At 41.2% G+C, this 17,254-nt stretch overlaps 1 protein-coding gene across 2 annotated transcripts in view; it reads right to left on the minus strand.

Annotated features, from left to right (window-relative positions):
- Positions 1-17,254, minus strand: part of NXPE3 (neurexophilin and PC-esterase domain family member 3) — a 1,170,309-nt gene that overhangs the window by 160,151 nt on the left and 992,904 nt on the right. Inside the window, exons 5-6 of one of the 2 annotated variants that reach the window (XM_044070958.1) lie at positions 14,436-14,651; positions 8,248-8,349 (exon numbers count right to left, since the gene is read on the minus strand). In XM_044070958.1, the coding sequence (XP_043926893.1) occupies positions 8,248-8,349; positions 14,436-14,651 (318 nt within the window). The remainder of the gene's footprint in view (positions 1-8,247; positions 8,350-14,435; positions 14,652-17,254) is intronic. The other variant, XM_044070959.1, reaches the window with a different exon arrangement.

The raw sequence follows: 17,254 nt of genomic DNA on the forward strand, positions 1-17,254 counted from the left end.
AAGAGAGTAAAATCCCAAGAGTGGAGGAGCTCCCTGGTCAACCTCAGTAAGAAGCTGAGATCCCTTATAAGATCCTCCAAAGCTAGCTACGAAAACAAAATCGCCACTAATTCCAAAGACAACCACAAAGCATTCTATAGCTATGTCAAGAATCTCAATGGCAACACCCAGATCTGCTCTGAGTTACAGCAGAAAAGCACGAAAATTACAGAACCAACTGATATTGCCAACATCCTGGCAGATAGGGTCAGTGCTAACTTTATCCCCCTTACCCCCTAATGGGCCCATATCTATACAGGAAGAATGCAGAGTCCCTGTAATCACAACTACGCAGGTAAAAGCTCCACTCTCTAAAGCCAAAAACACAGCATGCATGGGACCGGACAACATCACATGCTGCATTTTACACTAACTTCAGAATGAACTGGCTCCCCACTTAAACACCATGTTCAATAATAGCCTCGCATCAGGCTTTGTGCCTACTGAATGGCACACAGCAAGAGTTATCCCACTCCACAAAGAGGGAGCCACCACTGATCCTGGGAACTATCAACCTATTAGCCTGACGAGCCTGGTCTGCAAGGCCATGGAACGTACCATCATGGAACTCATAAACAAAGACATTGGTAATCTCCAAACTCTGGATCCCACCCAATTCAGGTTTGTAAAAGGCAGATCATGCCTCCTGAACCTGATTGACTTCTTTGAGGCAGTCACCAACGCCGTAGATGAGGGTAAGGTGGTTCACACAGCCTATCTTGACCTCGTCAAGGCTTTTGACGCTACCCCCATTCTGGAATTATAGCTAAATTATAAATCCCTACGTCACAAGATGGGTTGCCAACTGGTTCACTGACAGAACCCACACTGTAAAAGTTGCAGACTCCAAACCTGACCTCAAAGCTGTGACAAGTGGAGTACCACAGGGTTCCATCCTGGGACCTCTCCTGTTTGGTATCTACTTCTCTGAAGTACAAGCTAACACAGAAGGCCTCTGGCTAATGAAGTCTGCAGATGACTGCAAACTAGGAGCCATAGTCAAGTCCCCAAATGATGTGGACATCCTACAGAAGGGCTTCGCTGAGACAAATGCCTGGTGTCAGAGCCATGGCCTCAAGCTCAATGCCAAAAAGTGCAGTGTCATCCCCTTTGGTAAAAAACTCTGTCCCCATGAACTACCACACAGGCAGCAATCTCCTGAACACCGAATGTGTGATAAGAGACCTTGGGACCCAAGTAGACAGTAGTCTCTCCTTTGATAGTCACATCACCACAGTAGTCATGAAGTCCTTCTACGTGGCACACCTCATCATAAAAGGGTTCTCATCCAGGAAAAAAAGAGATAATTGTTCCCCTCTACTCAACACTCATTAGAACCATTATAGAGTACAACGCCCCTTTTGGAATGTACCTCACAAGACATCTGCAGCAGCTGGAAAGGCCACAGAAGTACCTCACAAAGAGGATTACTGGCCTCAAATAAATGCCCTACACTGACAGCCTCAAAAATCTCCAGCTTTACTCCGTAGCATATCGCCTACTCTGAGGTGATCTCTGCCTAACATATAAAGCTATGTCAAACCAAGAGCTTTTGGACATGCTACACCTAAAGAAATCCCAATCCCTCCGAGCTACACGCTCTACGGACCTAAACCTTGTCACCGCAATAAACAGGACATGCTGGAGGGATAGATTCCTGTCCCAGAGACTTCCCATACTCTGGAACAGGCTACCCATCTATGTCAAGCAAAGTTCTTCATTAGCACTCTTCAAGAAAAATCTTGATGAGTGGATGGGAAATAGGAAATACACCCCCAGGGATCACTTCTGTGTCTCTGCTCGACAGTGGCACAGGAAAATAACTTCCTTGGGTGGCGTAAGCCAGGGAACCTTGTTGGCTAAGCTTACGTACGCCCTTGGGCCGATAGCCTAGTACCTACCTATGAACCTTTGAAATTGCAGAAGTTCTCCTAGCATCCATGGAAATAAACAACTCCAAACTAATCTGTACTGGAGTAGTCTATATACCCCCAAGCCATAATATCCCAAATCTGGAAGATTTTCTTTCCTAGACAACTAATAATATCAGGCAACACAAATGTTAACTGGCAACATCTAATCACTGATTCCCCAACAAATAGTATATACTTTCAGGGCTTTATAGGTTCATAGGTTGGTACTAGACTATTGGCCCTAGGGCCTATACAAGCCTAGCCATAACAATTCCCTGGATATTTCTTCCCACAATATTTACTTCCCTGGACCCCTGTCTAGCAGGGTGACTGACATGATCTCCGGGGTGAATTGCCTATCTCCCATCCAATCATCAAGGTTCCTTTTGAAGAGGGCCAAGGAGGCACTCTGCTTGACATGTATGGGCAGTCTATTCCAGAGTATGGGGAGTCCCTGGGTCAGGAACCTATCCCTCCAGCATGTTTTGTTCATTGTGATGACAAGGTTTAGATCCATGGAGCGTGTGGCTCCGAGGGATTGGGATTTCTTTAAGTGGAGCATGTCCAACAGCTCAGGGTTTGACATGGCCTTGTATGTTAAACAGAGATCGCCTCTGAGTAGACGATATGCCACAGAGTATAGCTGGAGTTTTTTTAGATGGTCAGCATATGGCATCTGCTTTAGGCCTGGGATTGTTTTAGTGAGGTATTTCTGCGGCCTTTCCAGCTGTTGCAGATGTCTTGTGAGGTACATACCAAGTGGGCATTATACTCTATAATGGGTCTAATAAGGGATGAGTACAGTGGGACAATGACCTCCTTTTTTCTGAATGAAAAGCCCTTAGTGATGAGGTGTGCCACATAGAAGGATTTCCTGACTGTTGTGGCGATGTGGTTATTGAAGGTGAGACCACTGTCCATCACACTTTAGGTGTTTAGTGTACTGCCACCTATGTTGTAATTCAAGGGTACATGTTTCAAAGGGGATAACTATACATTTCTTGGCATTAAGCTTGAGCCCATGGTTCTGGCACCAAGCATCTGTTTCTGTAAGGCCTTTTTTAGAATATCCACATCATTTGGGGATTCAATAATGGCTCCCAGTTTGCAGTCATCTGTGAACTTTGTTAGCCAGAGTCCCTTAGTGTTGGCCTGTACTTCAGAGAAGTAGATGCCAAACAAGAGCGGTCCCAGGGCTGAACCCTGAGGTACTCCACTTGTCACTTGTTTGGAGCTGGAGTTGGAATCGGCTACTTTTACAGTCTGGGTTCTGTCAGTAAGCCAGTTGGCAACCCATCGAATGACGTAGGGATTTATGCCCAGCTTAGTAAGTTTATCTATGATTCCAGAGTGAGGGATGGTGTTGAAGGCCTTGGCAAGGTGCAGATAGGCTGCGTGGACCGCTTTACCCTTGTTCACAGCTCTGAAGACTGATTCAAAGAAGTCAATCAGGTTCAGGAGACAAGATTGGCCCTTCACGAACCCAAACTGGGTGGGGTCCAGTGTTTGAAGGTTGCCAATGTCTTTGTTTATAAGTTCCATGATAATGCGTTCCATGCATTTGCAGATCAGGCTCATCAGACTGATGGGACGGTAGTTCCTGGGATCCAAGGTGGATCCCCCCTTGCGGAGTGGGATAATTGTAGCTGTGCACCACTCATTGAGCACGAAGCCTGAGGTGAGGCTATGATTAAACATGACACTTAGGTGAGGTGCCAGTTCAATTTGTAGTTCATGTAGTACACAGCCCAGGATGTCATCTGGTCCCATGCATGCTGTATTCTTAGCTTTGGAGAGTGCAGTTTCTACCTGTGTGGCCGTGATTACTGGAATTTGGCAATCTTTTGGTATTGAGATGAGCCCTTTAGGGGGTGAGAGGGGGGTGAAGTTGGCACTAAATCGATCTGCCAGGATATTGGCAATATCCTTGGAATCAGTATATTTAATGCCATTCTGTTGTAGCTCAGAGCAGATCTGAGCATTTCCATTTAGATTCTTGACATAACTATAGAATGCCTTGTGGTTGTCTTTGGAATCTTTCGCAATTTTATTTTCATAACTAGCTTTTGAGGATTTTATGAGGGATCTCAGCTTCTTACTATGCAAATGCAAAATAACAATCAACTAGGTGCAACTTTAGACTGGATCCTAGTAAATGATCACCCCAAATACTCCAAAAGTCAAACATTCTTCCAAATACCCTAAGTGATCACTTATCAGAGTATACCTACAGAGCCTCTCCTCACGAGACTAAACCCCACACCTATAAAACATCAAGAAACTTAACCAAATTCAATCAGGAACTATTTAATACTATCTTAAAAAGTTATAAACTGGTCCCCATTAAAAATATTCAGCTGTTGTTTTTTAAAAGTAGCGCTTGGCTTTTTTTTTTGTCTGAAGAAGCTCTTCTATGTGAGGAGTGAAAACGGTCTTATTAAATATTTACAACATTTCTCTTCTCTGAGCTCCTTTCCTTTGTGCTTTTCTTGTGGTCATTTGTTTTTTTTTTTTTTTTCTTCACCAGTGGAAGATGATATAACTCATTTCAATAAAGTCTTCCTAGACACCCTTAACAGCTTAGCTCCTCTCAGAACCAAAAGGACAAAAATAAACCATGCACAGTGGCTTATAAAATCTGCAAAACAAGTTCTATTAACCAGAGACAGAGCATGGAAATAATGGCACGAAATAAGAATGAAACCAACCAACTAAAATGCAAGAAGCTATGTAACAAGGCCAAAAAACTAGTAATTGCTGACAAACAAAATTACTTTTCTCAGCAATTATCCTGCCAAACTAATAACCCTAGATAATTCTGGAAGTCTATTTCAGCACTCCTTACTCATGGAACCACACAAAACCCATCTTCTGGCTCAGACAAAGAACTATCTGAAATAGCTAACATGTTCAACTCCCACTTCATTCATTGTATACTCAAACTCATAAATAGCCCCACACCTAACACAAAATCTAGCCATATGGAAAACCTAATCTAATCTAATTCAGTTAATATTAATCCCAGCATAAACACCTCCCCTCTCCATCAAACCTCTACAGCCAGCCCTACACCAACCACTTTATCTTTACAATCTGTACTTACCTAACGCATAAACTTCTTAAAAAACTAAAACACTGCTCCCTCTCTGCTGACAATCTTCCATCAGAATATTTAAAACTCACTGCTGAGACAATCGCCTATCTAGTTAGCATTTTAATCAATAGCTGCATCTCAAAATCTAACATAACCAAACTCTGGAAAAAAATCTATCATAATTCCCTTGCACCAAGGAGGACAAACTAACGAACTATCAAATTACTGACTCATCTCCATTCTCTCCCCTTTATCTAAACTACTTGAAAAGTGTATACACATACAACTTATGAAATTTCTTTCTGACAACTTCCTTGCAGCACCCCAGCATGGTTTTCGGCCAGCACATAGCACTACCACAGCATTACTATCCTTTACAGATACCATAAATAAAGCTATGGACGTTGGTCAATTAACATCAGTCATCCTACTAGATCTTTCAAAGGCTTTTGATATAGTGTCACACTACAAACGTATACAACTTTTCACCCTAAGATGTTCACAATCTGTCCAAAACTGGTTCTCCTATTACCTAACAGACAACAATGTGCTAGATGGCAAACTAGTGTATCCGATTACCAGGTTAATAGTACAAGAGTCCCTCAAGGATCTATTCTTGGTCCCTTGCTTTTCAACATATTCATTAATAATCTTCACAATGCCTCCCTTCAAAGTACTCATCCAATATGCTGATGACTCCACTATTATCTCCTCCTCCAATAATCCTCAACATTTCTTAAATTACACAAGACACCTTTACCTCTAGTGAAACCTGGCTAAATGACGCACAATTACTACTCAACCCAAATAAAAACAAGTTATTATTATTCTCATCAAGACAACTTACACATGATTTCAAAATATATTCACAAAATACTCAAATTAAAATTGCAAGTCAAGCAAAATTATTGGGTATTACAATAGATGACAACAAGTTACCTTTGAACAGCATATACTTAATACAATCAAAAAAACACACTTTAAACTGGGTAAACTCCACAGACAAAAACATTTCATGGATAACCCCAACAAAAAGCCTCTAGCCATACCTTCCTCCTCTCACCCCTTCTATATGGGGCCTCTATTTTTACCAACCTACATACATCTCTAAAGTAGAAGCTCCAGTCATGCTATCATAAAACTGCCAAATTTGCAAACGGTGTATCAAACTGCATACACCACTGTCATGCCTTTAACAAATTAAACTGGATAGAATTCCCCCATTACCTTAACTTTGTACAACTATCTCTTCCTCATAAAATCATGTATAACCTAACAGCTGCCCTGTCTTGAAACCTATCTTACAGCCTTATACCCCAGCCCAATATCATAGTTCCACAAATAGCTAGTAAATGTTTATAAACTTAACAAAAGAGCTGGACATAGCCTCTACTCCTATGCCATTGCAAAGCTATGGAGCACCTTAAATCCAAACATCACTGCCATAGATTCCTTTAATATTTATAAACTTACATTAAAAAAATCACTATCTCAACACTCATATTTTCCAGGGCTCTTAACTAAGACCACCATCCAAAATCTCCATTAACTTTCACGTCTAACCCTGCTTCTTTCCTACATCACTATCTTCTCTATTATATTACCTTGGCAACCAATCTTCTTCTACTATCCTGACAACTAATTGCTATATTACTGACTCTAATCCCTCCTTTCCATCCTCTTGAACTACTGCCTCTATTCCATCCTCTTGAACTACCGCCTCTATAACTCCCTATGTTATTCACAAGTGCCCTCTTCTTCTTAACAAATCTTGCTCTCTCTCTCTCTCTCACTATACCATCTCCCATAGCTTGCTGAATATCTGTCACCTTAACCTCCCCACCTTATCTCACACAATTCTCTCTAATACAAAGATCAAACTCTCACATCAACCTTCCTATTCATCACTCATCTCTTCCAATCTCCCTCTATCTCTAACCCACACAATTTTTCTCTTCCTCCTCTCTCTCCACTGTTACCAAGATTTTATCTTCAACCATAAAGCCTGACTACTTTATTTGACAACTTGTCTGCCTTACTAATTATGCCTACAAATCTCACTGATCTGCTATGTACCTAAACTGTAATTCACTTATATGATAATTTGTATTAATCCTAGAAAAGAATGCATGTTCACTTAACTGTGCAAATCTATAAATGTCTGTATATGCTTTAAAGACAATAATGTCTACTTATAATTGTATAATCTTTACTGTCTGTAATTGTTTACATTGAGCTTTTCTCGCCCAGTCTCTGCTGAAAATGGGTCCTTTATTGAGTCACACTTTCCCAGTCACCAAATGTCAATACATAAATACTGACCATGGTCCATGTCTATGAATGCAAATGTTGCAGCTAAGCTGAAATTTCATAACATGAAGGTATGTCTTGCCTAACAGATGAGATAACAGATTCATCCTCAAAGGTAGCCTGACAGGAGGTACCATCTGAAACCTCTCTAGCAGTGGGAACCATACTTGTCTTGGCCAAAATGGTGAAATCCCAATGACCCTGGCATTGTGGAACCTGCTCTGACGAATATAATCATCAGAGGATATGGGGTGAAAAGCATACAGCAACCTCCAAGGCCACTCTTGTTCTAATGCCTTCCTGTTCTGCCACAAGGCTGACAGATGAGGGAGAGAAATTACTAGAGTTTAACATTTGTGGTTAATGCAAAAAGATCAGAAAACAGTAATCCACATCTCAGGAAAAACATCATGGCAAGAGATAAAGTGAATGACAGCTCAAGGTGCATCTACAGACAATGGCTGTCTATGTACAAGACAGTTGTCTTTATTGGAAATATGCTTGACAACCAGAGAGTAGAGGATTAAGACTTTGCACTCTCACAAATTCCTGACACTTTAGTTAAGACATAATTTCACCCTGTTTGGTGAGGTATCAGACTAAAGTGATACTGATTGAATGGATTGCCAGAATTCCAGGATGGAGGACATCCTGGAGCTCTAGAAGGCCAGCAAGATTGCTTTGCTCTCAACAACAGTGATATGCAAGGATGACTCCTGTGAGGACCACATCCCTTTGACTGTTTGCCCCCTGAAAAGATCCTGTGGTACAGACATTTGCAGTGACTGTGGCTGAAGGTGAAGAGACAATGAAGTGGTTAACATGAAGAAGACAGCACAGTTTCAATTACCAAAGCAGACTGATGCACCAATCTGTGAAAATCCTAATTACCTGCTCTGAGGAATCCTTGGGTTGAGGCCACTGGGATCAAAGTATCCAGACCCTCAGACTTTGATGTTGCAGACTGGTCTGGTGGATGGGAGTAAAGTACCACTAAAGCAGAAAAAACAGAGTAGCAGTGGAAAATATTATCCGATTCTCCTGTAAATTATTATGCATGTGTTTTGAATGCAATAGTTTAACCAACTTAGAACAATTATTAATAAGCTTGTACTGTATGGAACTGGGCTGAAAGTCAAGTGGGAGAGTTGCTTTTCATAACCCTGCTTGTTTTTTTTAGTGTGAACGTTATCTCATTATGGATCCATATCCCAAGACAATAGTACTAATTTACTAAACACACTTAAGGCCAATTATTTTAATTTATATATTATATACATTACGTATATTATACTTTTGCTTTCCATATCTAGTACTGATAGTGTAGTGGATTTAAAACCATACCTCTGTGCCACTACAAATTAAATAGTGGCTGTCATGTGGATAGTGAGACCACACCTCTAGCTGTCATAGCCACAACATGCAGATCTGTTAACAGTAAGATGTAATGTGGAAGGCATACAATGGTATCTACTACAGAAGAAGTAAAACCAGTGGAATACTCCATCATCCCTCGACAGGATGGCAACAGTTGCTGAACATTTTATCAAAAGTCTAGATTCCCAGGTCTGTAAATCATAATGAACCTCTGCTATCTCTGTAAAAAACAAAAACAAAAAAAAATCTTGCTTTTTTCCCACTTTTCTGAGAGTTAAAAAAGTTCAGTTACAGGCTTGCTGTTCCTGAACTGTTTGAAAGTTTCTGTGAGGCCATTTTTGCTTGGGCTGAAGGAGGGTCTCTGTGTTCATCAGTGGCAGTGACTAACATTGAGCAGCTTCCCTGCCCCCCGTAGAGGTGGTTACTGACTTGAAACTGTAGTTTTATTGGCCACTAGGGGTCATTTCCATAACTCCTTCATTTGTCCTCAGAGGAGTGGTTTAAGGTAGTAACTTGTAGTTTATTGGCCATTTTGGGTCATTTCCTGTCTTTTCCAGCCCCCTGCTATAAAGCACGCTTTAGCGCGCATTAGCGCAATTTAGTGCGGAGTTGCCACTGTTGCACACTAGGGCAGCTCCGGTTAAGCAGGTTTAAACTATTCGGGCTACCTAAAGTCCACTCTTCAAATTTTCCCTTAAAACTACCTTCCTCGAACTATACTACTGATCTAATCAGCGTATCCTATAATTAAAAAGATCATCTCTACTTGACTCCAAGTAGACTATTCTCTATCTGTTAAACGTAGCACTTGCTCCTACAGTACTTATTACCTTGATACGGCACTCTTGTCATAGATAGTACCCCAAAAAGGCAACCCCCATTTCTCGGTCACCCACGTCCCCGGAATCTTTTTAAAGTTTTTTGTCTATTCCTTCTAGCATGTCGAGGATCAGTTGCTAGTGTCCTCTCCTGCTCAGCTGGTGAACCTGGGAATATTGAGGCAATGTTACAATTGCCTCATGTACACAGACAACCCTCTCCTCCTCCCACAAAACACAAATACATGCGAGAGATGCAACTATACGGCCAAACTGGAGGCTGAGCTCTCTCAACATAGGACTGGCAAGACCAGTCAGGAGGAGAAGGTTACCACACACACTATAGACCCAGTCTCACATAGTACCATTACAACCTCAAATCATACACATAAACACACAAAGACATACTCGGAGGCTCTGATCAAAAATCTACCAAAACAGCAGAGGCCACCAAAGCAGACACCCAAACAACCACCACCTCAGAACACAACACCTGCAACACATAGACCTCACAGTCAGAGTGTCAAACAGTCACAGCCCTTAAGGCCAAACACAATGCCAGACACACTAGTCATTGGTGACTCCATAGTCAGACACACTGACGTCCCGCTCACCAGACTGAGTAAGGAGAAGGTCACAGTAAGCTGCCTGTCGGGCGCTAGAATCCGCCACATAACGCAAGCACTCAGGTCTCTCAACAGCAGGTACAAATATGACTCAGTCATTGTCCACGCTGGTGTAAACGACCTGAGACGCACCTCCTTGGACTACATGAAAAGAGACATTGAGGAGCTCTCTGATTATGTAGCCCAGGCAGGTATGACCCTGACCTTGAGCAGTATCCTACCTTCACCAAGGATGATGCCACAATACAGAGATAAGATGATCAGCTTTAACAATTGGCTTAAACACTGGTGTCATTCAAAGGGGATCCAGTGTCTGTCTGCCTGGGATGACATGCTGGACAAGCCACGCTGCTTCAAGGGACGGCTTGCACCTATCACCCTGGGATTCCGGATATTGGCAAAGGCTCTTGCCACCCCATAGTGCCTTTTTAGGCAAGGCTCAAATTCTAAACCTACCACCCTAGAACACAAAAAATGAAAAAAACTAAGGGTAATGCTGCTCAATGCCAGAAGTCTAAATCTCAAAATGCACGCACTCGAGGCCCTTCTCAGTATGGAGAACATCGATGTCTGTGCTGTGACAGAAACCTGGTTCAAGGCTCCTGAGAGCACCCCAGCGCCATCAGGTTTTACCTCATATCATGCGTTCCGGCCCCAAAATCCGGACAATACCAAGAAAGGAGAGGTATCCATATTCATCAAGGACACCCACACCTCAAGACTGGTGGCAACGCACGATGCATCGGAGACCATCCAGGTGCAATTAACCATAGGCAAGACTGCTCTGCAAATTGTAGCATGTTACAGGCCACCCTCACAAACTCAGGAACCTCACATGGCCTTCCTGAAAACACTAGAGGGGATAAATGTATCACCAAACACCATCATACTAGGTGACTTCAATTACCCTAATATAGACTGGGAACACTACTCAAGCCCAAACACCCTAGCCCAAAAGTTCCTGGAATTCATAAACTCAAATGCCATGGAACAACTAGTCACCATCCCCACAAGAGGAGATAACGTACTTGATCTCATCATCATGAACATGGGAGCACAATGTTCAACTCCGGAGGTGTACCCCTCACTGGTGAGATCAGACTACAAACCAATCTCGCTGGAGGTCCTCATCCCACCCCCACCTGAAATAAAAAAGACCACAGTAAAGAACTTCTCAAAAGCCGACTTCACACTTCTAAAGACTAGTGTGGTCTCCTTTAAGGCCCCCGAGCCGGCGGAAAACAGTACTCAAGCCGCTGAATCACTTACAAATGCCTTCTACCAGCACCTGCAGGACTGCATGGATAAGGCAATCCCAAGCAAAACAAAGACTCTTTGTACCAAAGGCAAGCGTCCAGTCTGGTGGACCCCAGCCATAAACAAACTCTACAACAAAAGGAGGAAGCTACTACAAGATAGAGCAAAATCCTTAAAAGGTAAGACACCCTTGATCACTATAAGTAAAAAACTAAGAGCTCTCATAAAATCATCCAAAGCAAATTTCGAGAGAAAAATAGCTAAAGACTCAAAAGACAATCATAAGGCCTTCTTTAGCTATGTTAGAAACCTGGGAGGAAACTCCCAGATATGCTCAGAGCTAGTTCAAAATGATGTGAAGATTACTGATCCTACAGACATTGCCAACATACTGGCTGACAGGTTCAGTGCAAACTTCTCCCTCCCCAAAAGGAGAGATATCTATACCAAACGATTGCAGCCCCCAAACATCTCCAGCGCCCAAGTGAGAACTGCTCTCTCCAAAGCAAAAACACAGCATCCATGGGACCTGATGGTGTCCCCGGCTGTGTGCTCCATGAACTCAATGAGGAATTAAACCCACAGCTAGGACAGCTGTTTAATCAAAGTCTTACCTCTGGATACGTACCCAGGAGTGGCGCACTGCAACTGTGGTACCACTTCACAAAGGCGGTGCCTCCACCGACCCTGGAAATTACCGCCCATTAGCTTGACAAGCCTTATCTGCAAAGCCATGGAGAGGATCATAATGGACCTCATAAATAAAGACATAGGGAATTTGCAGACTTTGGATCCAACCCAGTTTGGCTTTGTCAAAGGCAGATCATGCCTTTTAAACTTGGTTGACTTTTTGAAACAGTCACCAAAGCCATTGATGAGGGAAAGGCAGTCCATACAGCCTACCTCGATCTGGCTAAGGCCTTCGATACAATACCCCACTCGGGTATCATTGAAAAACTCATCAGCTTAAATGTCAACCCATACATCACAAGATGGGTTGCAAACTGGCTGAGTGACAGAACCCACAGGGTCAGAGTTGCTGGCGCCATGTCAGACTCAAAGCCTGTCACAAGTGGTGTCCCACAGGGCTCAGTCCTGGGCCCACTCTTGTTTGGCATCTACTTTTCCAAGTACAAGCAAACACAGGAGGGTTATGGCTGACAAAGTTTGCAGATGACTGCAAACTGGGCCATAGTAGAAAACACATCTGACACAGATATCCTTCAGAAGGGTCTCACAGAAACGGATAACTGGTGCCAGAGCCATGGCCTAAAGTTAAATGCCAAAAATGCATAGTCATACCCTTCGGGAAAAACAAGGTTACCCCTAGCTACCAAATAGGTGGCAATCCACTGAGCACAGAAGAAGTTATCAGGGACCTGGGGACCCAGGTTGATAGTAGTCTGTCATTCGACACCCATGTAGCTAAAGTAGTTAGGAAGACCTTCTACATTGCCCACCTTATCATGAAGGGATTCTCATCTAGATCAAGGGAGGTCATAGTCTCCCTTTACTCATCACTCATCAGACCAATGATTGAGTACAATGCCCCATTCGGAATGTATCTGACCCGGCACTTGCAGCAGCTGGAGAGGCCACAAAGTTCCTCACCAAAAGGATAAAGGGTCTCAAAATCTGTCCTATGCTGCCCGACTGAAAGAACTCCAGCTCTATTCAGTCGCCACCGCTTGCTCAGAGGTGACCTTTGCCTAACATACAAGGCCATGTCAAACCCAGATTTGATGAATATGCTTCACCTCAAAAATCTAGATCCATCAGAGCCACAAGGGCGGAGACTTAAACCTTGACACGGCTATTAATAGGACGTGCTGGAGGGATAGATTCATCACCCAAAGACTCCTATGCTGTGGAACAAAATCCCGGTACATGTGAGGCAGAGCACCTCGCTGGCCTTGTTCAAGAGAAATCTTGACCAATGGATGGGAGATCGCAGATATACCCCAGGGATTACCTCAGTGTCACTGCTCGACAGAGGCACAGCAAAATAATGGGTATAGTTCCCCATACTAAAGGGGTGGCGTAAGCCACAAAACGATGGGCTAGGCTTGTAAATGCCCTCGGGCAGATAGCCTAGTATGAACCTATGAACCTATGATGTCTCTATTTTTTTGGACTGGCCAACCATACTGCCTTACAAGAAACAGTCAGGAGGAAACACTTCTGATACACTTCTAGACACAGAAGTAACTCACCATACTCGTGATAAACAGCACATAATTTGTATATCCTACCATTATTCACAACTTATAAGCAAGATAGTAACATCAGATACTGCATATGTCAGCTCACAAGTTTTTCATAAAAGTTGCACAGCTTCTGAATGCTGCATACCAGTTAAAGCATAAGATAAAATACAATAAAGGCAATGTTAAACACCTGTTTGTTTACATATGCAGCTATGGTAATTGTTATATCCCTGTTGGTATTGAAGAAACCAAGTGAAAGAAACTGAAAAAAGCATGATAAACATTTTAATAAGCTAAAAGTCATTTGCATAAATTAAAAAGAGTACTGATGGGAGCTGAACTCTTAATCTTCAGAGACAGTGGTAACAGAGCTCAAAAAGGAGCTCTGGTGGCTTCACGTGGGTGCTACATGAAAATCTGGAACTGGCCAAAGGCAATCCCTCTACTAAATGCATTGTGAAATAACATCACCCCCATAGCCTTATGCTTAGATTTTAAGTTATTAAGCTACGATCTGCAGGAGTATGAAAATCCAGAAATCTTTAATCCTCAAGCTTTGCATAACATGATTCCATGCAATATGACAGGAAGAATATAAATCTATGCAGCAGTTGTATTTACAATCCTGTTACTAGCTGGAGGGGAAAATGTGTAAATCAAATCAATGTGTAAATGCATAAAGTAAATCAAGAGGAAATTTACACAACATCAAAACAGAAAAATATTAATGCACATAATGTGAACCTCTTAAATGGCCAATAGGAAAAAAAGCACAAACACAAAAAAAAAATCACCTGGAAGGAATGCAGTTAAGTAGTTAAACCACTGCCTTATTGTTGAATCTCCAAAAAAGTGGACCACTTTGCCTTGCAAACATGCTGTCACATCTTCTGGGTTGTTGAACCTCTGGATGCTGTACCTCATCGACACCCAGGTATCATTAAAATAGAATCCAGAAGGAAACCATGTAGCTTTATCAGATGCAGTTGTTTCAGTATTTTTTGCTCTTACTAGGAAAACAAATATAAAAAATATTTTTATAGGATGTTGATAAAGACAATATGACAGGAAAAAGACTTTTTTATATGTCTAAACATTAAGAGATGTTCAATCAAGCATACTATAATGCAAATTTGCATAATACTGAAAGCAAAATAAAAACAAATCAACCTTTGTAGTAATGCATTGTATGTTAAACCCATGGCACATTGCAATTATACCAAATAAATATAAAATATTACATTCAATATATAATACACATAAAACCCAAATTTAAATGGCTACAGAGTCAGTTTAATAAAAGGCTGGCATACATTATAAATTTTTGAAAGACTACATAAAAAAGCCAACACAGCAAGTGGTCTTGCAAAGCCCACAACTTTGGTACTATAATTCATCAAAGTAAGAGCAGTAATTTTAAAACATTTAAACTCAGAAGATTTTAGAGTCAGTCCTGGAATCTCTAGCAGCCTTTTTACTGACTGAATGGAATTGGCAAGCCAAGCATAAGTGGCTGATAAAAGTGTTTAAGTTAAGCTAGTCATTGGTCATGCAGGGTTAACTGCATAAAACGCCTTTACTGAATTATCACTTGTGATATAAGCAAACTAACACAGTTATAGAAAGGTAATCAAATCATATTAACAAGTTCACATTTACAAACATTACACATCACATATATTGTTATATAACCTATCATCTAGGCAACAGTACATAAATTATTAAATTCTGGCCTTCTCTTAAACCACATTCCTTCTCCAAAACACTTATTGCATGTACTGTTCCCATAATTTCCATTTTGCTCTATGTAATTTACTACTTTTTTCTAAAAATCCCACCTCCTGTTCTTTTATTTCTGTTACAATATTCACTACTACAGGTGTAGCTGGTTTACATTTTGATTTCCATTTTCTAGTAATTGCTTATTTGGCAATAACCAGAATTAAACTTAAAAAAGCCTAACTATGTATAGGCAATTCAGATCATGTGTCCCAACTCAAAAAATAATTTCCTTAGTTACAAAGGCAATTCAGATCTTGTGTCCCAACTCAAAAAATAATTTCCTTAGTTACACTCATTTGCTCACCCAGTAGTCCTGATAAGAGTACTCTGCAGGGAAGTTTTACAGACTGTTAATGCATTACACTCCCAAAATATATATTCCCAGTTCACCATCACACCTCCAACATTTGCCATCTACCTGAGAAAAATTCTTTGGAGTCTGCGTGGGGTATAAAAGTATCTATGCAAACACTTCCAGGCAAAAACCATAAATCTTCTAGATTTTTCTGCATATTTGGGAGCAATACACAAGTCTTCCCATTATTTCTTTGTGAAGTGCATATCTAATCTCTCTTCCCAGTCTTTCTGAACTATTCTGATTCTTATAGATATTGTGTAATATTTTATATGCTCTACTAATTATCCCTTTTTTAACAGCAGCTTCTGTTCTAGGTTCTACTAAAAACTCAACTAGGACAGGACTTTCCTTTAGGATTTTCCCTATCATTTTCTCTTTATATACATACTCTGATAACAATCCCTGATAGGAAAGGCAATCATTAGCCTGCAATCCAAATGTCTTCTTGGCGTCTTCCCATTCTATTACATTTCCTTCTCTTTCCCTCTCTAATTATTTGTTCCCAATACCTTAGTTCCTTTGCCATCTTCCTCCAGTAAATTCCAGGTCCCTCTTGTGAATTCTGTGTACCCCTAATTGCAGTCATTCCTATCAGCAGAATTTCCTTCCTCCATTCCCATGTTGGCTTAGTTCTTAGTATACTTTCTGCTACCTTATGAATACAATATTCGTTATGAATGTTCTTATTCTCGTTAAGCATCTGCATCCAAAATCACATTCTTTCCTTATTTCTTGAATCACACCCCCCCCCCCCCGGCTTTGGCATCATCCCTTGCCACTTTTAATTGTAGCTTTCTGCTTGTACTGTGTATATGAGCCTTAACTATGTAACTCTGAAATATTCCTTGAAATCAGGTAATCCTAAACCTCCTTGTTCTGTTGGGAGAATCAACTAATCCCACTTGACTCTTGCCCTCTTAACTCCCAAATAATATCTTTCAACTCTTTATTAAATACTGTCCACAACTTCCCCCCTGGTTGATAAAAATATGCCTGACCTGTCTATAAAACTAGAGGGAGTTAAAATATTTTATTGTTTGTACCTTGCTATTCATGTCTACAGACAAGAGCTTCCAGTTTCTCAGTTTTTATATTATCATTTTAGTCTCTATGTGCGTAGCTTTAGCTGCCATAACCGAATCCTTTTTAATCCATATTCCTAAACACTTCATTTTATCATGTCCCCATAAAAATGGGTATTGTTGGACTAATTCATGTGTGGTCACATAGTTTATAGCTATGGTCTTTGTTGTATCTTCATTAACTTTATATCCTGAAAATAAACTTAATTTGTCTCAGAAATGTCCTTTTCTGGTTCCATCAGGTGCAAAATAATATCATCTGCAAATAAAGCCAATAATGGCAGTATTTTCTTACATTCTGCATCTCTCTGGATCATCACTGTTCTATTAATGCTGTCAAATGTTTGCCTCCCCTCCAGAAAACCACAGTGGTCCATATCGATCAATGCTA

This window comes from Protopterus annectens, chromosome 5.part0 (assembly GCF_019279795.1).
Source record: "Protopterus annectens isolate FY-2018-M chromosome 5.part0, PAN1.0, whole genome shotgun sequence".
Taxonomy (NCBI): Eukaryota; Metazoa; Chordata; order Ceratodontiformes; family Protopteridae; genus Protopterus; species Protopterus annectens.